At 44.6% G+C, this 24,926-nt stretch overlaps 1 protein-coding gene across 7 annotated transcripts in view; it reads right to left on the bottom strand.

The window, feature by feature from the left end:
- The window catches only part of USP32 (ubiquitin specific peptidase 32), a 218,904-nt gene that overhangs the window by 89,237 nt on the left and 104,741 nt on the right, over window positions 1–24,926 (bottom strand). For 6 of the 7 annotated variants that reach the window (XM_039350009.1, XM_039350012.1, XM_039350010.1 and 3 more), the window contains exon 5: window positions 18,939–19,098. In XM_039350009.1, coding sequence (XP_039205943.1) covers window positions 18,939–19,098 — 160 coding nt within the window. Of the gene's footprint in view, window positions 1–8,966; window positions 9,418–18,938; window positions 19,099–24,926 lie in introns of those variants that run through there. The other variant, XM_039350016.1, reaches the window with a different exon arrangement.

The following is a 24,926-nucleotide window of genomic DNA, read 5'->3' as shown; positions in this document are numbered from 1 at the left end:
GCGACCCCATAATACAGTTCCCCATGTTGTGGTGACCCCCAACCACTTATACATCACTGGGTGCCAGGGGCGTGGCCAAAGAAAAGGGGGAAAGAAATGGCGGACAGCCTTGTTTGGCGACCCCCGTGAAATGGTCGTTCGACCCCAAATGGGGTCCCGACCCACAGGTTGAGAACCACTGCTTTAGAGTTTTATTCCAACCTTGAACATCCAGTTTATTTGAACTCTGGATTGAAACAATGCATTTCAAGGTTGACTGATCTGGTTTGAGGGTTGTTTTGAGGGTGCAGGCTGTGGCATCAATAAAGCAACTCAGCTCTTGAAACACAGGTTTTGCTTTGACTTTCCAAGGGCTTCAAACAGCCACCTCAGACTTGAAAAGCTTCAGTCGGGAAAAAGCAATCTATTAATCATAGTGATTGATGGTTTATCTCCGAAGAGAATGCAGTTATTAACATGATTAGATCAACCAGAGCTGGTAACTCAAAAATATGAAATTTAAAAGTCAAAGAGGATGGATTGTGTGCTGTGGTGGGCTGCGTTCATCCGCTGTGGCATAAAGCCGTTTTTTTATGTTACTTTAATTGCTTATCTTAATATAACCTGTTCTAGGGAAGAAAATAATGTTTTATCGGCATCTCTTTATCAGGCAGGCTGCAAGGTTAAAAAAACCCGACTCGTGTCAAGCTGTCATCTTCAGAGGAATTATTAATAAGTGTGAAAATGTGCCACTTTCTGACAACGGACAGCCAAAGAGCTCAACATTTTGGATCAAACCTCAATTCACGCAAGGGAAATTAAATTGGCTGTTCCCGCAAGGCAAAATCTGTGACTAAGTGGAAAAAAACACTCAGCTGATTGCAACAAAACTTCCTGTCAGCACTTGTCATATTCAGAGCATTGATTATAAATTAAGCAAGCAGTCATTTCCAATAGTGGTAAATGATGGCTGGGTGCTTTCCAGATCCTAATGGTAAATCCTCCAAATAACAGGTACGTAGTCCTTGACTTACAACTGGTTGTCTATGGAGATTCTCAGTCATCCAGGTCATGGTTGTTCCAAAGTTGCTTTTTCGAGAGGCAACTGGGCTTTCTTTGTTTTTTTCTTGAAAACGTTTTGCTTCTCATCCAAGAAGCTTCTTCAATTCTGATTGAATGGTGGGGAAAGGAAGGATTTATTGAATAGCCCTCTCTCAACAGAGGGGGGATGGAAAAATAATAATAATAATAATAATAATAATAATAATAATAATAATAATAATAAAAAAGTTGGAAGGGACCTTGGAGGTCATCTAGTCCAACCCCCTGCTCAGGCAGGAAACTTATACCATTTCAGACAAATGGCTGTCCAGTCTCTTCTTAAAAACTTCCAGTGTTGGAGCATTCACCGCTTCTGGAGGCAGGTGGTTCCACTGGTTAATTGTTCTAACTGTCAGGAAGTTTCTCCTTAGTTCTAGGTTGCTTCTCTCCTTGATGAGTTTCCATCCGTTGCTTCTTGTCCTGCCCTCAGGCGCCTTGGAGAATAGCTTGACTCCCTCTTCTTTGTGGCAGCCCCTGAGATACTGAAACACTGCTATCATGTCCCCCCTCGTCCTTCTCTTCATTAAATTAGATATACCCAATTCCAGCAACCGTTCCTTATGTGCTTTAGCCTCCAATCCCCTGATCATCTTTGTTGCTCTTCTCTGCACTCTTTCTAACAACCTCTCTCCTGTCTACAACACAATCCTTTCAGCAGTCCCAAGTAGGTTCCACATCCATTTGCACTATTCTGATGACCCTGATGGCATAGAGGAAAAAAAACTCCAAATGACCTCAACGACTCTCAGACAGAGTACTAACAACCAGATGACTGCAAGGAATAATAATCCTTCTATTCCCCACCGTTCAGTCAGAACTGAAGAAGCTTCTTGGATGAGAAGTGAAACGTCTTCAAGGAAAAACAAAGAAAATCCAGTTGCCTCTTGAAAAAGCACCTCTGGGATTATGATTGATTGTTTAGCAACCATTTGAAGTTATGACTGACCCCCCAAAAAATTATTTAGGAAGAGTTCCGAAACTTCCAGTGCCCCCCCTCTGCAATCACGTGATTGCAAATGGGGTGCTTGTCAACCAGCCCACATTTATGTCTGTTAGCAGCATCCCATGGTCACGTGACTGTAATTTATATAACATTTTTGCCAAAAACTGGGTTTACTTCCTGTTTCTGGCAAAAAAAAAAACATCCATAGCAAACCACAGGTTCACTTAACGACCACTTCAAAAAAAAAGGTTGTAAAATTGGATTGGTCTGCTTTATGGCTGACACGACTTACAACCGTTAATTGCCAGGCTCAATTATGATCATAAGTCAAGGACTATCTATAAATATTTCGGGTGGTATCTCCATAAATGTCTAAGAGATTCTGAATCCAGGCAGTCCAAAATCTATGCTAAGAAAAACCAAATGCTTCAGCTTGCAGAGAGCTTTGCAAACCAATCAAGTTTACATTGATGCTTATTTTGAATAATTCATTCGGTGTTTACGTGAAGAGCCAACAAATCGCGCAAATTTACTGCAAGTGGCTCAACCTTCCCTGTGTTCCTGAGATTTAAACGGGTCCCAAACATTTTTCTTTCTTTCTTTCTTTCTTTCTTTCTTTCTTTCTTTCTTTCTTTCTTTCTTTCTTTCTTTCTTTCTTTCTTTCTTTCTTTCTTTTTTTTGCTAGTTACAACAACTGAACCACAAACCTCAAACCGAGGAAGGGGGAGCTAAGAACCTTAACAAACTAAATTATTGTCACCAAAAAAAAAAAAATTGTTTACTGATTTTCATGAAATCACAGCACACATAAAGACTTCCGAAAATACCAACCATTGTTTGAAAGAATATATTTATTTTGCAGAAAACATTCCGTATGAAGACAAGAATCCACCCACCCCCATTCCCGCAATTAGGTGAGCATCTTACACTAATCTGGATTCTCAGAAGACCAAAAGAGAGAGAGAGAGAGAGAGAGAGAGAGAGAGAGAGAGAGAGAGAGAGAGAGAGAGAGAGAGAGAGAGAGAGAGAGAGAGAGAGAGAGAGAGAAAGAGAATTAGCAGGAACTACAAATGGCTGCAGCCATCTCTCCCTTAGATCACTTCATCCCAGCTGCTTCCCTGGTTAATTTTAAACTATTTCTATATCACTTTAATATAATCTCCTCTCCTTTCTCCCTTGCGTCTCTCCTTTTTTTCTTCCTTCCTTTCTTCCTTCCTTCCTTCCCTCCCTCCTTCGCTTCTTCCTTTATTTTCCTTTCTTTCTACATTTTCCTTTACTTTCCCTTCCCTTTCCTTTCCTCTCCTCTCCTTCACCCTCACCCTGTCCTGGGACCTCTTCCTTTCTGCTGAATGATCAATCCAGTTTCATACCTCACTTTCTCTTTCCTTCTCAATGCAGCTAACATTCCCCTGTCCCTGAAGTATTTCCTTATCTCTACCCCACTTTCTTAATTTTTGTCGAAAGAATGGAGAGAAACCCTATGCACTCATGTACATAACTGTGAGTGTGTCACCTGTGCACATAGTTATATGCTTTCATGATATGGGTTTATTTGTCTGAAAGTGAACAGCGAGCGATAGACCTGAGGACTCAGTTTTATAAACGGGATATAGATAGCCATCAACTTACCACGCTTTATTTAGCGACCATTCAGAGTTATAACAGCACTGAAAAAAATGACTAATGATCGTTTTTCATACTTAACGACTGTTGCAGCATCGCCATGGTCGTGATGCAAATTCAGGTACTTGGCAACTGGCATGTACTTATGACGGTTGCAATGTCCCGGATCATGTGATCCCCTTTTTGTGACCTTATGACAAGCAAAGTCATGGGGAAGCCAGATTCACTTAACAACCGTGTTACTAACTTAACGACTGCAGTGATTAATATCTGTGGCAAGACAGGTCGCAAAATGGGGCAAAACTCACTTAACCATTGTCTTGCTTAGCAACAGAAAGTGTTAGACTTAATTGTGGTCGTAAATGGAAGACTACCTGTACTTTCTTAATAGATGCTTTGATTTAATCCCACATTAAATATTTTACACCATTCTTACTATGTTATTGTTGCTGTGGTTATCTAATCCCTGTTTTCCACAAATACAAGTTTGTCACTTGTGCACATTTATGTAAGGGAGTGGGGAAATCTCTAAAACTGGTTCAATCTGGATTTGGCAACTTTAGGTTGATTGGGAGAGAGGAAGCTGGGCACTGCAAAAGATTTATGTCTATGTCTATACATTTTTTTTTCTTTATGGGAGTTATCATCTTAAATTTATCTTCCTTTAGGGTAACTGTTCTTATCCAGTTCTTAGCAGTCCTAAAATAAAAAAGATCTTATTCACAGAATGCCTAACCCTCACCAGCTTTTTGCAAGGTTCATATAGCAGGAGATAACATTCCTTAATTTTTAAAACATGCTACTTCTGAGAAGCCCACCGTTTATCAAACAGATATGTGTAACACTGGAGTAGCACATATTCTGCTTTCTTTTGAGTGCCAAGTCAAATATATCAGGGTTTTTTTTATCGGCCATGGCATTTTAGACTGATTGCTTACTTTGCTGGTTGAAGAGTTATAACTCCCAATTGCACCGATTTCATTTTTATGCCCAAAATACGTTCTCTGCTTTCGAAGGGTTTGTATACTTCCCTGAAATGTCTCATGGTTGAAGGCGCCAGTCAGGAAATGTTAAAATAAATAAATAATCCACAGTGGGTGGCAGGTTCTGGGCCAGTGATGGCAAACCTTTTAGAGACTGAGTGCCCAAACTGCAACCCAAAACCCATTTATGCATCATCGGGTGCCAGGTGGGTGTGGCCCATTGGCTGCGTGTGGCCCATTGGCTGAGCATGGCTCATTGGGTGGGCGTGGCCCATTGGGTGGGCGTGGCCCATTGGGTGGGCGTGGCCCATTGGGTGGGCGTGGCTGTGTTGATAACGGCAGACTGGGTGGGACTAAAAAGTTCAATCAATCAATTCCAACTTTGCGAGATCTTTTTTTTTCCGCGAGAAGTTGAAATTGACTGATTTTACATACTGTCTTCCAGTTTAATATTTTATGGTGCACCATCCAGAGTCCCTCTGGGAGGGAGATGTGCAGTTCCAAAACACGACAAATAAAATAAAATCAATGCACCTGTAACAAAGATCAAAATAAAGGTGTTTCAACCATCTAATTGTTTCCAAAGGTGCTTTTTTTTTTCAAAAGACAACTGGACTTTCTTTGTTTCGGCTTGAAGATGTTTCGATTTATATTTCTCGAAGTCATCCTTCCGTTCCCCCCTCCCCGAATCAGTCAGAATTGAAGAAGCTTCTCAGATGAGAAATAAAACCTCTTCAAGCAAAAACAAAGACAGTCCAGATGGCTTTTGAAAAAGCATCTTTAGGACTACAATAATAATAACAACAACAATGGTGCATTGCAAGATCTGCAAGAAATATCATTTGCCTATAAGCAAGAACTGGTGGGATCATAAAATAGAGAAAGTCATAGAAAATGATAGAATTAAACTATTCTGGGAGTTCAGAATTCAAACAGACAAGCACCTGCAACAAAACACACTGGATTTAACAATTGTCCATGAGACAGACAAAAAAGTCTGGATAGTGGACGTGGCAGTGCCTGGAGACAGCAGAATAGACAAGAAAAAACTGGAGAAGATAACAAAATACAAAGACCTACAAAGAGAAATAGAAAGACTGTGGCAAAAGCAAGCAAAGATAATACCAATAGTAATAGGCGCCTTGGGTGCAGTCCCAAAACAACTGGAGCACCACTTGAACACCACTGGCATTGACAAATTCATCATTAGTCAATTGCAAAAGGCGGCCTTACTAGGAACTGCTTCCATCCTGCGACGATACCTGTAATACCATCAAACATCCACATCTGCCTATCCCAGGTCCTTGGTAAGGACTCGATGGGTAGACAAAATGCCAAATCCAGTCTGAACACCTGGCTGATTATGCGATGATGATGATGATGATAATAATAATAATAATAATAATAATAATAATAATAATAATAATAATAATAATAATAAAAGAAGCTGCAAGGAATCAGTCAGTACCTGACAAGAAAGAAACAGTGCAGTTCTGGAAGCAGATATGGGATAACCCAAAGAAATACAACAAGGATGCGGCTTGGTTAAAAGAGGTGGATGCAAATAAAACAGAAGTTGAAATGAAAGAACTAGTAATAACAACAAAAATGGTAGAAAAAAGAGCAAAGAAAATCAAAAATTGGTCAGCACCAGGTGAAGATGAACTGCATGGGTTTTGGTTGAAACATCTAACTGTTATACACCCACTCATTGCCAAACAGTTCAACAATATACTACAAGGAGGAGAAATTGAAAAGTGGCTAACAACTGGGAAAACCTACCTAATAATGAAAAATCCAGCAAAAGGGGCAACACCAGGTAACTACAGGCCAATTACCTGCTTACCAACAACTTTCAAATTACTAACTGGTGTGGTAGCTGATGCAGTACAACAGCATCTAGTTGAAAACAATCTCTTTCCACCTGAGCAGAAAGGAAACCGCCCCAATAGCAGAGGAACAAAAGATCAACTCCTAATAGACAAAATGATCTTGGAAAACTGCAAGAGAAGGAAGACCAACCTGAATGTGGCATGGATTGACTACAAAAAGGCATTTGACTCTCTGCCACATGATTGGATAATAAAGTGCCTAGAAATAACAGGAGTCAGTAGAAACATCAGAAAATTTGTGCAAAGATCGATGGCACAATGGAAGACACAGTTGCAGATCAATGGTGAGAGGCTGGGAGAGGTTAATATCAAGAGAGGAATATTTCAAGGAGATTCATTATCACCATTACTATTTGTTATTGCACTGTTTCCTCTGTCAACAATACTGAATAACTCAGGACATGGCTATCAAACATCAAAAACATCTGCCAGACTATCCCACCTCCTTTACATGGATGATCTGAAGCTGTATGGAAAAACATCATCTGAAATAGAATCGCTGCTCAACACTGTTCGTATATATAGCCAAGATATTGTAATGGAGTTTGGCTTGGACAAATGTGCCACACTTACTATCAAACAAGGAAAAATAGTGAAAACTGAAGGAATCAAGATGCCCCACGAAAATAACATTAAGAGTCTGGATGAGGAAGAGTACTACAAATACTTGGGTATCCTTCAAGCTGACAACATCAAGCACACTGAAGTCAAGAAAAAGATTAGAGGTGAATACATCAAGAGAGTGAGAAGATCTTAAAGTCCAAACTCAATGGAGGAAATACCATAAAGGCAATCAACACCTGGGCAATCCCAGTCATTAGGTACACAGCTGGAATAGTGGACTGGACTCAAGCAGAACTAAAAGCAATGGATAGGCAGACCAGAAAAATAATGACAATGAATCATGCCCTTCATCCACGCAGTGACATTGATAGACTTTATCTACCAAGGCAAATAGGTGGGCGTGGAATGCTACAAGTACATCAGATGGTTGAAGAAGAAAAAATGGCTTTGGAAGAATATCTGAAGAACAATGATGAAGATGCACTGAAATTAGTATATCAGGAAGGCTTACTAACTACTGGAGAGACCAAACTGGCCTACAAGAAAGACCAAATGAAGAACAGAATAGAGGCATGGGAAGACAAAGCACTACATGGCCAATACATGAAAAAAATAGCTGGGAAAGCAGATAATAACAAAACCTGGCAATGGCTAAGAGCAGGAAAATTGAAGAAAGAGACCGAGGGACTAATTCTGGCTGCACAAGACCAAGCCTTAAGGACAAATGCATACAAAGTCAAAATTGAGAAGACAGCAACAGACAGTAAGTGCCGCCTATGCAAAGAAGCTGAAGAAACAGTGGACCACTTGGTAAGCTGTTGCAAGAAGATTGCACAGACTGATTACAAGCAGCGGCATGACAAAGTAGCAACAATGGTGCATTGGAAGATCTGCAAAAAATATCATTTGCCTGTAAGCAAAAACTGGTGGGATCATAAAATAGAGAAAGTCATAGAAAATGATAAAATTAAACTGCTCTGGGACTTCAGAATTCAAACAGACAAGCACCTGCAACATAACACCCCAGACTTAACAATTGTCGATAAGAAAGACAAAAAAGTGGACGTGGCAGTGCCTGGAGATAGCAGAATAGAAGAGAAAGAACTGGAGAAGATAACAAAATACAAAGACCTACAAATAGAAATAGAAAGACTGTGGCAAAAGCAAGCAAGGGTAGTACCAATAGTCATAGGCTCCTTGGGTGCAATCCCAAAACAACTGGAGCACCACTTGAACACCATTGGCATTGACAAATTCGCTATTAGTCAATTGCAAAAGGCGGCCTTATTAGGAACTGCTTCCATCCTGCGACGATACCTGTAATACCATCAAACATCCACATCTGCCTATCCCAGGTCCTGGGTAAGGACTCGATAGGTAGACAAAATGCCAAATCCAGTCTGAACATCTGGCTGACTGTGCAATGATCCATAATAATAATAATAATAATGTTGGAAGGGACCTTGGAGATCATCTCCTCCAGGGGTAGGCAACCTTGGCTCTTTTATGACTCATGGACTTCAACTCCCAGAATTCCTGAGCCAGCATGGCTCAGCTTGGAAACCTCTCCCTTTCCCCTCAGCATGGCTGGCTCAGGAATTCTGGGAGTTGAAGTCCACAAGTCATAAAAGGGCCAAGGTTGAGAAACACTGTTGTAGAGAGCTTCCAGTCTTTTTTCCTGCTCCTAGTTCAGAGACAATACGGTAGCCTTGCATTTCCAGACAATTCACATATCATGATATGTGGTTCTGTCCTCTTCCATTTCAACGCACCCATCCTGCCTTAATTCCCCCCTCTTTCACACTAATACACACACACACACACACACACACACACACACACACACACACACGTTCACGTTCACACAGTTCTTCAACTCACCTAAGGGTACAATTCTCTTGGGTGCGCAACAGTAGCAGCATACCATACTCCCGACATTTTTATCAGCTCCGGTTTGCACCACCGATGCTCAACCACGTACGGATTCCCAGCCAAGTCCCATTGTCCAGCCATGCACAACGCTCCTCATTCCAGCTTTCTTTTGGCTGGTCAGCCGGTTTGGATCCACTCCCCAACTAACTGGGATTTGTTCACTTTCAAAGAAGCAGCTCCTTAAAAGATCCAGGCAACCAGATCTCCTTAAAGGGGCACGCTGTGTCCCCGAAGGTAAGCGGATAAGGATCAGAAGATGAAGACTTTTAAGAGATTAAATCCCGTAAAGAATGTTTGGCTGAGTCTGAAAGCTTCCCGAAATACAGGTAGTCCTTGATTTACAGCCACAATTGAGCCCAACATTTCTGTTGTTGCGAAGCAAGGTATCTGTTAAGTGAGCTTTGTCCCATTTTGTGACCTTTCACGCAGGAATTGTTAAGTGAATCCCTGCAGCTGTTGAATTAGTAACAGGGTCGTTAAGCGAATCTGGCTTCCACATTGATTTTGCTTGTCAGAAGGTCGCAAAAGGGGATCACGTGACCCCAGTCATAAATATGAACCCAGTTGCCAAGCATCTGAATTTTGATCAGGTGAGCCTGGAGTTGCTGCAGTGATTTTAAGTGTGAAAAAATGGTCATAAGTCACTTTTTCAGTGCTGTTGTAATGTTGAACGGGCAATAAACGAATGGTTATAAGTTGAGGACTATCTATAATAATAATAATAATGATGATGATGATGATGATGATGATGATGGAAGGGACCTTGGAGGTCTTCTAGTCCAACCCCTACTCAGGCAGGAAACCCTATACCAGTGATGGTGAACCTTTTAGAGACCGAGTGCCCAAACTGCAACCCAAAACCCACTTATGCATTGTCGGGGGCCGGGTGGGTGTGGCCATTGGGTGGGCATGGCCATTGGGCGGGCATGGCTGCAGTGGTAATGGCAGACTGGGTGGGACTAAAAAGTTCAATCAATCAATTCCAACTTTGCAAGATCTTTTTTTTTTCCTGAGAAGTTGAAATTGATTGATTGATTGAACCTTTTTTTTTTTTTTTTTGCACACGGCGGCGGAAGCATAAAGCGAAAAGGTTTTATAACTGAAGGCCTAGGACTGGGGCGAGGGTGTGCGTGCCCACAGAGAGGGCTCTGCGTGCCACCTGTGGCACCCATGCCATAGGTTTGCCACCACGGCCCTATACCATTTCAGACAAATGGCTGTCCAATCTCTTCTTAAAAACTTCCAGTGTTGGAGCATTCACCGCTTCCGGAGGCAGGTTGTTCCACTGGTTAATTGTTCTAACTGTCAGAAAGTTTCTCCTTAGTTCTAGGTTGCTTCTCTCCTTGATGAGTTTCCATCTGTTGCTTCTTGTCCTGCCTTCAGGAGCTTTGGAGAATAGCTTGACTCTGTTATCTTCATGCTTCTCAAGCAAAGGGATGTTCAGGAAGAGGGAATTTAAAAACAGAAAGGACCTATGGAAAACTACAAAGAACCAAAACTGGGTAGAACCAACGGAGAAGCTGGCACCCAGGTCTGACAAAAGTTGGGAAGATGGGAAGTATGGAAATTGTTGAACAGACTGTGCACGGGTACGACAAGATCCAGAGACATTCTGAACAAATGGGGCTATCCGGTGGCTTCTGCCCTTTGCGATTGTGTGGTGACATGCAGACAACAACACATATGTATACCTGCCCTTTGTACCCCGATCGGTGTGTACACCTGAGGACCTCATGGCGGTGTGACAGAACACAATTTCTGGGAAAGATCTGTTTAACTTGTACATATTTTAATCTTGTATTTTATATTTTAAAATTTATGCCATGTAGTAGCATGCCTTGTTTTAATTGCAATGTTTCTGAGCCGAATAAACAAACAGGAAGAGGGACACTGTTTCATTCAGTGGCTCGGAGTTTCTTGTGACCCCATAGAGACTTCTGCAAAATAGCAAAAGCAACTTGCAAGTTCATTTGTGAACTATATTAGCAATTGTTGGGTTTTACTGAATGATTAAGAAGAAATAAATAAAATCAAGTCATTTTCCAGCTTAGAAGAGCTTTTTCCCTGGTTGCCTGAGGCCCTGATAGGAGCTTGCTACATTGGGGGTGGTTGATAAGGTAGAGCAATGTTTCTCAACCTTGACAATTTTAAGGCATGTGGACTTCAACTCCCAGAATTCCACAGCCAGCAATGCTGGCTGTGGAATTCTGGGAGTTGAAGTCCACATGCCTTAAAATTGTCAAGGTTGAGAAACACTGAGGTAGAGAGAAGATAAAAAGTAACCAAAAAATAGATCAAAGGGGACCAATACATAAATGGGAGGAATGTGGGATCTTCTCCAAATAATCTAGGACCCGTGGTGGCGCAGTGGTTAGAGTGCAGTATTGCAGGTTAATTCTGCCAACCGCCAGCAATGTGATCCTCACCGGCCCAAGGTCGATTCAGCTTTCCATGCTTCCAAGGTCGGTAAAATGAGGACCCAGATTGTTGCAGGGGGCAAGACGCTAGCTCTGTAAACCGCTTAGAGAGGGCTGTAAAGCACTGTGAAGCTGTATATAAGTCTAAGTGTATTGCTACTTCATCTCGAAAATGGGGCACCCCATCAGGACCCCAAGTCAATGACAGAGCCAGGTTTTCAGGCCCTTCCGGAAGGCCAAGAGGGTGGGGGTGGACCTCACCTCGAGGGACACCATGTTCCATGGGGTGGGACCCACAGCAGAAAAGGTTCTTCTCCTGGACCCCAGCAGTTGGGATTCTTTGGCCAACGGGATCCGCAGCATGTCCCATCATATAATTGATAATAATAATAATAATAAAGTTGGGAGGGACGTTGGAGGTTATCTAGTCCAACCCCCTGCCCAGGCAGGAAATCTTATACCATTTTGGACACCTCACGTTTGGACTACTGCAACACGCTCTACATGGGGCTACCCTTGAAAAGTATTCGGAGACTACAGTTGGTCCAGAATGCAGCCGCGCGAGTGATAGTGGGTGTTCCTCGGTACACCCACGTTACACCTATCCTCCGTGAGCTGCACTGGTTGCCTATTGGTCTCCGGGTCCAATTCAAGGTGTTGGTCATTACCTTTAAAGTCCTATATGGCTCAGGGCCAGGCTATTTGCGAGACTGCCTACTACCTCATAGTTCCCTACGTCCGGTTAGATCCCACAGGCTGGGCCTCCTTCAGGCCCCGTCGGCCAAGCAGTGCCATTTGGTGGGGCCGCGGAGGAGGGCTTTCTCTGTGATGGCGCCCACGCTTTGGAATCAGCTCCCCCCTGAGATTAGGACTGCTCCCACCCTGTTGGTCTTCCGTAAGCTACTTAAGACCTGGCTTTTCCAGCAGGCCTGGGGTTTATAAAATCTGACCCCTGGATGATTGTCTTTGTACTGTTGTTTTGTTATGTTTTATGTGTTTTTTATTGTTAGCCGCCCAGAGTCCTTCGGGAGTGGGGCAGCTTATAAATTTTAAAAATAAATAAATAAATAAATAGCTGTCCAGTCTCTTCTTAAAAACCTACAGTGTTGGAGCATTTACTGCTTCTGGAGGCAGGTTGTTCTACTGGTTAATTGTTCTAACTGTCAGGAAGTTTCTCCTTAGTTCTAGGTTGCTTCTCTCCTTGGTCAGTTTCCATCTGTTGCTTCTTGTCCTGCCTTTAGGCGCTTTGGCGAATAGCTTGACTCCCTCTTCTTTAGGGCAGCCCCTGAGATATTGGAACACTGCTATCATGTCCCCTGTCGTCCTTCTCTTCGTTAAACTAGACATACCCAATTCCAGCAGCCGTTCCTTATATGTTTTAGCCTCCAGTCCCCTAATCCTCTTTGTTGCTTTTCTCTGTACTTTCTAGAGTCTCAACATCTTTTTCACATCGTGGTGACCAAAACTGGATGCCGTATTCCAAGTGTGGCCTTACCAAGGCATTGTAAAGTGGTATTAATACTTCACGTGATCTTGATTCTATCCCTCTGTTAATGCAGCCCAGCACTGTGTCGGCTTTTTTTGGCAGCTGCAGCACACTGCTGGCTCATATCTAAGTGATTGATATACCTCACGCTGGAATGGCCTCATCCAGCTGCTTCATTCAACTGGGAGAGTTGAGCCCTGAAGGACCCCACACAAGAGGAGCCTTGGGGCGGACCTCTCAGCCCCCCTCCCATAGACACACCTGGAATTGACCTTAAAGGAAGGAGGAGAACCAGCAAAACACATTGTCCCAACTCTCAGCCTCCAAACCAGTCCAGAAAGCTACCGTGGCTGATGGTATCGAAAGCTGCTGAAAGAGTAAAGAGAGCAGGGTTGGATGAACTACAAGTAAATCCTTGACTTAGGACCATCCTACAGTTGAAATGAAACGAACAACATTTGATTAGAAGTGGCAAATGAGGGCAACTTGGTGTGTGACTTTTTCAAAACTCCTCCTTATAATTTCGGGCCAGGGAGGGAGATAATTAAAGCCAGCTGCCTTCCAATATAGATATTATTTACAAGTGCAAAACCGTACATTTATTTTCAGTGTGTCCTCCATATCTCAGCTCATTAACCAGATTTAAATACAGCCACTGGGGCTTCACAATAAATGCTTCCTGTCCTTCCGGTGGGCCTCCTCCCACAGCCTCTAAAATCAAATCAAGCTCCTTCTCCCTCTTTTTAAGGCTATTTCTCATGTCTTTCCCGATATTATTCAAAGAGGCAAAAGCAGCAGGGAAGCAGCAAAAGCCAGCAGCTAAAATGCCATCTGGGAACACTGCATCATTTTATACTTATCAACCTATCATAAGCACAAGATAAGTCCTCACATAATTTAAAACAGCTTTCCCAAATCCGGTCCTCTCCAACTGCAACTGACATCAATCCCAGATAACAGCCAGCAAAGGTTAGAGACGGTTCAAAGAATATATACAAAAAAAAGGGAAACAAACAGCTTAAAAGAACAGCATTTTACAGAGTGTCACCGGAAACATTCCTATAATTCTAAATTACGGGTAGTCCTCGACTTACAACAGTTCATTTAGTGACCGCTCAAAGCTACAGCAGCATTGAAAAAAGTGACTTATGACCATTTTTCACATTTACAAACATTAGCAGCATCCCCCAAGGTCACGTGATCAAAATCCAGATGCTTGGCAACCGACTCGTATTTATGACGGTTGCGGCGTCCCAGAGTCACGTTAACCCCCTTTTGCTACCTTCCGATAAGCAAAGTTAATGGGGAAGCCAGATCCACTTAACAACTGCATTACTAGCTTAACAACCACTGTGAATCGTTTAATAACAGTTGCCAGAAAGGGCCCACATTCACTTAACAACTGTCTCACGTAACAACAGAAATTGTGGGCTCATTTGTGGTTGTAAGTCGAGGACTACCTGTATATCATCTGAAACCTTTCTAGAAAAAGGTTCACGGCTCCTCCTGGCGGCCACTGTACAGGTGGTCCTCGACTTACAATGGTTCATTTAGCGACCATTCAAAGTTACAACGGCAGTGAAAAAAGTGACACGTTGACCATCCTCCCTGTGGTCACGTGATCAAACTTCAGACGCTTGGCAACTGGCATGTATTTGTGACAGTTGCAGTGTCCCAGGGTCACGTGATCCCCTTTTGTGACCTTCTGATGAAGTCTGCAATCTTAAGTGAAACCCAATTCACTTAACAACCATGCTACCAACTTAACAACTATAATCATAATCATAAAGTTGGAAGAAACCTTGGAGGTCATCTAGTCCAACCCCCTGCTTAGGCAAGAAACCCTGTACCATTTTGGACAAATGGCTGTCCAGTCTCTTCTTCAAAACCTCCAGTGTTGGAGCATTCACCGTTTCTGGAGGCAGGTTGTTCCACTGGTTAATTGTTCTCACTGTCAGGAAGTTTCTCCTTAGTTCTAGGTTGCTTCTCTCCTTGATTAGTTTCCACCTGTTGCTTCTTGTCCTGCCTTCAGGCGCTTTGGAGAATAGCTTGACTCCCTCTTCTTTAGGGCAGCCCCTGAGATATAGGAAGACTGCTATCATGTCCCCCCTCATCCTTCTCTTCGTTAAACTAGACATACCCAATTCCAGCAACCGCTCCTTATATGCTTTAGCCTCCAGTCCCCTAATCATCTTTGTTGCTCTTCTCTGTACTCTTTCTAGAGTCTCAACATCTTTTTTACATCATGGGGACCAAAACTGGATGCCGTATTCCAAGGCATTGTAAAGTGGTATTAACGCTTCACGTGATCTTGGTATCATTGCAGTGATTCATTTAACAACGGTGGCAAGAAAGGTAATAAAATGGGGCAAAAACTGACTTAACACCTGTCTTGCTTAGCCATGGAAATTTCGGGCCCAATTGTGGCTGCAAGTCGAGGACCACCTGTATTAATTGAACAATGTGATCACCTTTTGTGACCTTCTGTTAGGCAAAGTCAATGGGGAAGCCAGATTCACTTAACACACATTAAGAAGCCAAAACAACTGGTTTCTTAATGTGTGTTAAACCAAAACCAAAGCATCCAGTTTTTTTGTTTTTGTTTTTTCAAATGAAGTGTTTCAGAAGGCGACAAAATGAACAGCTCAATTCCAAAACATTGCTGGAGTTGAAATTAAAGTTAAATGGTTCCAGAAGTCTTCCATGCAAACTATCTTGGATATTTCTGGCCAATTTCTTTTTTTACCCTTCCCCATAATCCCAGACTTTTATTCCAATAGATTTGTCTCCAAAACTGGACAGCAATCGTACTCCTCATATAGATGCTCCAGGAATGCCAATAAAATAAAATTAGCCTTTTTGCTAATTCTAGAGGAGCTTGTTTTAACAGATATACTTCTCTGTGCATTTCGATCAAAAGGAAATGAGAAAAGCCTAGACAATGACCATTAACCCAAATTTTCCACAGCACATTTTCCAGGTTGGAAGGATTCTTTTAAATCTGTTGCACACCTGGCAGATGTTGTGTCCCCACAGTTCTTTTCCCCGGCCTCTCCTGGGAATCCTGTTACTAAGTTCACACTCACGTGATTTCCTGCTTTGGCCTAGCTTATTAATTTCAGGCTGCTATCCCCCGATAGCTCGGATTATTCCAATTTTCTGTTCCAATGCAATTTGAGTGCCACATGGAGCATAGAGACATTTTTATGACTCTCTCCAGAGAGAAATCAGGAGTACAATAATAAGAGATAAGCGCAACACAAATAGGAGAGCCTCTTAATGCTAGTCTTAAGCTTCCAATTTGGAGACAGATAAGCACCTAACCCAGAAGCTTCACTTCTGAGGATGTGAAAGAAAGAGGCAAGAAACCAACTGCAGCCCCTTAACAACTTTCTACCAATCACAAAGTGGGAGGAGAACAATATTTGTAGAGAGGATGTTCTAATCATCTCTTTGTTCAAAAGAAAATAATCTACAATAGGGATGTTCAACGTAGAAAGAGCACCGGATCATAGGGCTGGAAGGGACCTCAGGGCTGGAAGGGACCTCAGAGGTCATCTAGTCCAGAGGTCACCAACCTTTTCATGCTGGCGGCCAAGAGGGAAAGAGAGCAGCTGGGAAATCTGTGTTGAAACGGGATAGCGCGTGCCGACACGGAGCTAGTGGTCCCGTCTGCATAGGCATACAGATGCTAGCCGCCACTGCTACCCCCCCATGCATGCACAAATGGGCCACACAACCGGCACAGCTCTAGTGGCCCTGTTTGCACATGCATGCAAGCGCTAGCCACCCCTGTTAGGCCACGCATGCATGCACAAATGGGTTGTGCAATCTGTACGTGTGCTAGTGGCCCCATTTGTGCAGGCGTGCTGGTGCTAGCTGCCGCTGCTAGCCCCACGTACATGTGCAAATGGGGCCACAGGCACTAGCATAAGTGGGGGTGAGTCGCGCACACTGGCCATCCTGTCCTGCTGCCCGGTGGCCAGTAAGCCATGGCCCAGTTAGTGATGGCGAACCTTTTAGAGACCAAGTGCCCAAACTGCAACCCAAAACCCGCTTATTTATCACCGGATGCCAGGTGGGTGTGGCCCACTGGGTTGGCGTGGCTGGGGTGGTCATGGCAGATTGGGTGGGTGTACCCAAGGTGGGCGTGGTCACCTCAATGTTGCTCATGGGGAGGGATGCCTGTGGGGGGTGGGCAGGGTTGGGGGAGATCCAGGGGGTCTCTAGTAGGTGGGACGGTAGGCAGGAGGCTCGTCCTGTGGGTGAGGCAGGGTGGGGGTGCCACTGCCATGGGGCAAGGCAAGGGCCAAGGTGGCTGCTGCCTGACACCATCGGCCCCGCACAAAGAGGGCAGCGAGCACATTGGGGCTGACGGTGTCCGACAGCCGCCACAGCCTGCCAGCCCCTTGACCGGCGCACTCTGGAGCTCCACAGCCCGCTGCCAGCAGTTCAAAGAAGCTGCCTCTGAGATGGATGGCCGGCCAACAGCTGAGGAGGTGATGCAGTGGATCGTGCTGGGAAAAGGAGAGCATGCAAGGCCAGGAGGGACGGGATGGGGGGGAGGGAAACCAGCCGTGCCGGGATGCATCTGGCCATGTGGGACCTCGGCTAGTTAGCAGGCGGCTGGTTGAAGAGGGGCAGTTGCCCTCTCCGGGGCATGGTGCGCGTGCCCACAGAGAGGGCTCTGAGTGCCGCCTCTGGCACACCTGCCCTAGGTTCACCACCACTGCCTTATATCAACCAGTCAAATGGTTGTCCAATCTATTTTTGAAAACCTCCCGTGATGGTTACCACAGTGAGGAAATACTGCAGGAAAGAGCAATGACAGGATGACAATCCAACATGTATTGCTTAGTTACGCAAGCGGTGGTTGGCCCCTCATTTCCAAACCAGAGTCTGAGGTCACAGCTTTGATACAGCACACATCACGACAACTCAAAAAGGTAATAGTACATACCTTTTCTTCCACCAAACCGAGCTATTATGAACAAGTTGCAGAATTACAGAATCACAGAGTTGGAAGGGACCTTGGAGGTCTTCTAGCCCAACCCCCTGCTCAGGCAGGAGATCCTATACCATTTCAGACAAATGGCTATCCAGTCTCCTTTTGAAAGCCTCCAGTGTTGGAGCACCCAGAACTTCTGGAGGCAAATCATTCCACTGATTAGTTGTTCTTACTGTCAGGAATTTTCTCCTTATTTCTAGGTTGGATCTCTCCAACCTAAGTTTCCATCCGCTGCTTCTTGTCCTGCCTTCAGATGCTTTAGAGCAGCGGTTCTCAACCTATGGGTCGCGACCCCATTTGGGGTCGATCGACCACTTTTCGGGGGTCGCCAAAGGCGGCGATCCGCCATTTTGTCCCCTGGGGGTGGCGCTGTGCATGCACGCCACGCATGGGGGCGGCGGCGTGCCCCTGGGGGGCGGCACCGCGCATGCACACCGCGCATGGGGGTGGCAGCGCGCCTCCGGGGGGTGGTGCCGCGCATGCGCGCCGTGCATGGGGCGCCGTTGCGCATGCGCGCCGCGTGCGGGGGGCGCCCCCATGCGCGCCGCGCCGCACATGCGCATAACGTTTGTGTGGCGGGGGTCGCCGTCACACAAACGTTGAGAACCGCTGCTTTAGAGAATAAGTTGACCCCCCCCTCTTCTTTGTGGCAGCCAAAGTTGATCAACTTATTTGCACATGTAGCTAAACCTATAATTCCAGAGCTTTAAAGACACATACTTTACAGGCAGACAGCACAGAAGTCCTAGGCCAGGGGTCCTCAAACTTGGCTACTTTAAGACTTGTGGACTTCAACTCCTAGAATTCGCCAGCCACTCTTAAAAATGGCCAACTTTGAGGACCCCTGGCCTAGGCAATAGGGCAGAATTGCCACCGAAAGCATCCCTTTTTGCACAAAAGGCAGCCAATCCTTGAACAATCTCAGAGAAACCACCCATTCATTAATCAAGGCTTGTTTGGCTCAGTGGCAAAAAAAAGCAGGCAGCTCTTCACAAAAGACAGCTACTTACAGTGAGTGACTCCAGCAAGAGTTTGATAGAAGGTGGGGGTGTCACTGTCATCTGTCAGTGTGACATACACTCCTCCGGAGAGCAGCCAGCGGGAAAATGTGAAGGCTTCTTTATTGTGCAACAGCCAGGATCTGAATTTTTCATAGTTGACTTTTTCTCCCTGCAATAAAAGCAAAGGGAAAAGGGAGAAATGAATTGTGAAGTTTGGTTCCTTTCCCTCCCCCCCCCCAAATCAACTGTCTAAGGCAGTGGTTCTCAGCCTTTTTAACGCTGCGACCCCCAACCGGTCGTAAGTCCAGGACTACTCAACTGGTCGTAAGTCAAAGACTACTCAACTGGTGCAGCACCGTTTGCAGAATGGGACTTTGGGCGAGCTCAGCAGGGCAGAGACAGCCTGGACAATTCCTATTGGCTTTTGAAAGCCAATAGAATTAGACTCTATTCAAGAGAGTCTATTTTATTGGCTTTCAAAAGTAGTAACACAGCTAAGGAAAAGGGTAAAAAAATGGCGGACTGCGTTGTTTGGCGACCCCCGTGAAATGGTCGTTCGACCCCAAATGGGGTCCCGACCCACAGGTTGAGAACCACTGGTCTAAGGCAAGGGTGTCAAACTCAATTTCATTGAGGGCCGCATCAGCATTGTGGTTGCCCTGGGGGGGGCTAGGGGTGTGCGGCCTACTGGGTGGGCGTGGATGGAGTGGGTGTGGCCTACTGGGTGGGTGTGGCCATCTCTACATCATTCACGTCAAGGGTGCCTGTGGGGGCCTGGGCAGGAATGGGACAGTTCTGAGGGTCTCTGGCAGAAAGAGGTGGAACCAGGGCAGAGCCCATCAAGCTGGATATGTGACATAGGCGAGGGCCATTTGCTGGCCACTTCCAGGCGGTGGTCCATTTCTTCATTCCTCACAAAGGGTGACACCTCCCCAGCATGCACTCAGGGGCGGGGCCGACGCGGCAGGGGCTGGTTCCTCTCTGGTTCCAGACGGCCTTGTGGAGCTAAGACTGAATGCGTTTCAGCATAGATGGCTACCACAAAATTGTACATTGGCTCCCGGCCGGCCTGGGCCAGGGCCAAGGCAGCGGGGGCCGTTCCCTCACTGTTTCCAGGATGGCTTCGCGAGATACATGAAATCACTTTGCAGGCCGCATCCAGTCCCCGGGCCTTGTGTTTGACATGTCTGTATTAGAGCTATCGATAGAAAATAAAACAGTCTTACTCAGGCTGGGCATCCTCTAGTCCAGGGGTAGGCAATCTTGGCTCTTTTTTATGACTTGTGGACTTCAACTCCCAGAATTCCTAAGCCAGCATGGCTCAGCTTGGAAACCTCTCCCTTTCTCCTCAGCATGGCTGGCTCAGGAATTCTGGGAGTTGAAGTCCACGAGTCATAAAAGAACCAAGGTTGCCTACCCTTGCCCTAGATATATAGGACACAATATATATCATCCTCAGTCAAGGGAGAGACAATTTGATGTAGTGGATAAGGTGCTAACCTAGAAACAGGAAGCTATGAGTTCTAGTTCCTCCTTAGCCATAAAAGACAGTTTGGTGGTTTTGAGCCAATCAACAGGAGACTCTTGAGTTCTTTTCACACCTCAGGCCTGAAAGCCAACTGGGTGACTTTGGGCCAATCACCAGGAGACTGGGAATTCTAGTCCCACTTTAAGCATGAAAGCTGGCTAGATCAGAGGTTCTCAATCTGTGGGTCGGGACCCCATTTGGGGTCGAACGACCATTTCACGGGGATCGCCAAACAACGCAGTCCGCCATTTTTCCCCCCTTTTCCTTAGCTGTGCTACTCCCTTTTATTCTATTGGCTTTTGAAAGCCAATAGAATAACTCTCTTGAATAGAGTCTAATTCTATTGGCTTTCAAAAGCCAATAGGAATTGTCCAGGCTGTCTCTGCCCTGCTGAGCCCGCCAAAAGTCCCATTCTGCAAACGGTGCTGCACCAGTTGAGTAGTCCTCGACTTACAACCAGTTGAGTAGTCCTCAACTTATGACCGGTTGGGGGTCGCGGCATTAAAAAGGTTGAGAACCACTGGGCTAGATGATCTTGGTACAGTGTACGGGTGACAGGGGTCAATCAAAAGAGCTGGGAGGTACTGTGACATCAGAGCAGCTAAGCCAGTGGTATTTAGGGAAAGATTAAGGAAGGAATTGCAAGCCACAAGACAAGAAAGAAATATAGGTACTTCCCAACTTACAACCGCAACTGAAGCAAAAGTTTCAGTTGCTAAGTGAGATGGTTGTTAAGTGAATTTTGCCCCATCTTACGACCTTTCTTGCCACAGCTGTTAAGTGAATCACTGCAGTTAATTTAACAACACGGTTGTTAAGTGAATCTGGCTCCCCCCGTGACTTGGCTTGTCGCAAAAGGGGATGACATGACCCCGGGGCAGTGCAAGCGTCGTAAATATGAACCAGTTGTCAAGTGTTTGAATTTTGATCATGTGACCACAGTCACAACTGTAAAAATGGTCATAAGTAATTTTTTTCAGCGCCATTGTAAAATTTGAATGGTCACTAAATGAATGGTTGTAAATTGAGGAGTATCTCTAGGCAGGAAATGATAAGAGCCCTCTGCATTTATATGTTTGCCTACTAATTGCAACTGAGTATTAAAATCACATTTTCTCAAACTCTGCTCTTGATGAGCTTGAAAGAAATATACTTCAAGCTCTCTCCCATTAAAAATGACTGCTGTTATTTTCTGATCTGTTGTAATGGCAGCTGAGTGCCTGGGTTTAAAAATAAAATATTCCTGCCAATTCCTTTGTCGACAGATCAGAGTGCTGATTTTTCAACTGCAGGGCCTGCTGTTGCATTCAAAGCCAGCCTGGAAGAAAACTATGATTAACTTCAGGAGCCCTGTATATATTGGCGTGCGTGTATTTTTAACCCTTTGGCACAAAAGGATTAGCTTCGGCCTCCAGCGAGCTTATCAGGAATAGACAGCTTGGTAAAAGAGAACACACTTTGGTGCTGTGATAGCTAGCAAGACAAAGTTTCTGACACAATTTTGCAAAAAATACATCGCTAGGACTGAGGTGGAGGAACAGAGAGTGGTTATGTCTAACAGCAGAACAGATCTGTTCTATCAGAGTGTCACACATAGCTCTTACCAACTTAACGTGTTCCAGGTTTTAATATCTGTAACAGACTTTCACCTATAGGCAGTCCTTAAACTAAGACCACAGTTGAGCCCAACATTTGTGTTGCTAAGTGTGAAATTTGCTAAGTGAGTTTTGCCCCATTTTACGACTTTTCTTACCACATTTTAATTTAATTTAATTTAAAGTTTAATGAAAAGAAAGATTAGGGGGGACATGATAGCAGTATTCCAATATCTCAGGGGCTGCCATAAAGAAGAGGGAATCAAGCTATTTTCCAAAGCACCTGAAGGCAGGACAAGGAATAACGGGTGGAAACTAATCAAGGAGAGAAACAACCTAGAACTAAGGAGAAACATCCTGACAGTTAGAACAATTAACCAGTGGAACAACCTGCCTTCAGAAGCGGTGAATGCTCCAACACTGGAAGTTTTTAAGAAGAGACTGAACAGCCATTTGTCTGGAATGGTATAGGGCTTCCTGCCTGAGCAGGGGGTTGGACTAGATGACCTCCAAGGTCGCTTCCAACTTTATCATCATCATCATCATTACTATTTTTTCCTATTATTCCTATTCTACTCTTATTCTGTGAATAATAGGAAAGCACTGATAATGTTACCTAGTTTGGATAATGAAATGTCTGCAAGAAAACAGTCAAGCTTAAGAGAGCACCACATAATCCTTCCAGCTCCTCCTCCTCTTCCTCTCTTCAAAACCTACTCACTTCTAGTACTGATGATGTTACCTAGCTGGGTGCAAGAAAACAGCTAAGCTCAGACAGCACCCTGGAGCCCTCATCTGAACCCTGAGCTACAAATATTAACCCAAAGTCACCCAGGTGGCTTTCATGGCTAACATGGAATTAGAACTCATCTGTGATTTTAGGCCGACACCTAAACTACCACACCAAACTGGCTGTAATTTCAAAATTACACTGAATTTCAAATTGAACTTGGAAATTCCAATGTAGTTTTGAAATTACAGGCAGTTTGGTGTAATGGTTAATTTGAAATTCAAATCCGGATTGCTGTCTTTCTGGAATGCTCTGAAGATTTCTGCCCTGGAGCAGGGGTTGGACCATGGTCCCTTCCAACTTTCTGATTCCACATCTGGTTCAGGTACAACTTTTTTAGGGCATCTGACATTCCCAGAGAGATGAAGCCCTCACTTAGTGTGTCCAGCATTTGGACTGAACCTTCTTAAGACACAGAATGAATCTGCTCTGTACAAGGCAGTTGTGACTGCAGCTGGCTAGCCGTCAGCTGGCTATGTGCCTTGCCAAATATCGAAAGCAGAACCTGCTGCCAAATGCACATCTGGTGCCAACAGCTGCTCTCTCACACACAGACACCCAAAGGTAGACTCCAAATGCCAATCAACATGTGCCGGAATTGATCACAAATATTGACTGTTCTTAGAGCACTTTCCATATATTATTTAGTTGCAGTACTCTAGGTTAGAGGTGTCCAAACTTGGCAACTTTAAGACTAGCGGACTTCAACTCCCAGAATTCCCCAGCCAGCTATGGGAGCTGAAGCCCACAAGTCTTAAAGGCAGACCACTCTTGATTTTGCAAACAGGAGATGGTGAGACCGACGTAGGGAATGTTGGTCAAGAGGTTTTATAAGTATAGCTCTAGCAGGCTACCATGGTCACATAAATCAAAATTCAGGCGCCTGGCAACCAACATATATTTAAAATGGCTACAGCATCCCAGGGTCATGTGATTGCCATTTGTGACTCTCCCAGCCAGCTTCCTACAAGCAAACTCAATGGGAGAAGCCCGATTTGCTTAACAACCGAGTGATTCACTTAACAACTGCAGCGATTGAGCGATTCGCTCAACAACGATGGCAAAAAGGGGATAAAACGGGATGGCTTGTGTAATTTCCACCCTATTTTGGCAACAGAAATTCTAATTGTTGTTTTAAGTCAAGGACTATCTATATTTAAATGTCCCTGTTGTGATTAGGTAATGAATTTTTGTGTCATTACCAAAAAAAAAAAACCCTTCCACTTTTACCCAATTCTGGGTGATTTACCCACACGTGGGAAGCAATGGATTAATGTAATCTTTCCCTGAGCAAAACAAGCTAATCCACACTAAATAGAAGACTGGAATTGCTTCTTTTGTTTCTTTTCATCTCAAAAGCAGCACGACAAAGAGACACTCTGTTCCCATTAATAAGGTATGGGCCCAGCTAGCATGCTACTTTCTGGGAGAAAATTACTACCTGGTTCTAATTTTTAGCACTTACATAACTTTCCTCCTAGCAGGAAGAAAGTCGCAAACAACCCAACAGAGATGCTTATCTGTTTCACACACACACACACACACACACACACACACACACACACACAGAAGGAAAAGGGAAAACTGGTTCTGCATAAGTGGCTGGCAAGCGTACATGCAGGCAGCTCCATTTGCACAAGCGGCATGCACGCGCGCCTGTTGCTCACGCAAATGGAGCACATCCGCACACACTCACCCGCTGCTCACACACAGTTGCAATCCCGGGGCCCACAGTTTGGGGACCCCCAGTCTAAGGATTAAAAAAAAAAAATCTTTAAAAAGTTTGTTGCATCCAGGTACTTCTCCTTCATCATAGTGGTGCAGTGATTAAAATGCAGTATTGCAGGCTTAACTCACTGCTCACTGCCAGGAGTTCGATCCTGACAGACTCAAAGCTGACTCAGCCTTCCATCCTTCCGAGGTCGGTAAAATGAGGACCCAGACTGTTGCGGGCAATAGGCTGATTATGTAAACTGCTTAGAGAAGTCTGTGAAGCTCTGTGAAGCGGTATATAAATCTAAGTGCTATGACTATTGCTTCCTTCCTTCCTTTTTTTCTCTCCCTTTTTCTCCTTCCTTCCTTCC

The sequence above is a fragment of the Crotalus tigris genome, unplaced genomic scaffold (assembly GCF_016545835.1).
Source record: "Crotalus tigris isolate CLP2741 ecotype Arizona unplaced genomic scaffold, ASM1654583v1 scf7180000018306.2785112, whole genome shotgun sequence".
Taxonomy (NCBI): Eukaryota; Metazoa; Chordata; class Lepidosauria; order Squamata; family Viperidae; genus Crotalus; species Crotalus tigris.
Note: the sequence above shows the minus strand (reverse complement) of the source record. Positions and strands in the feature narration are given on the sequence as shown.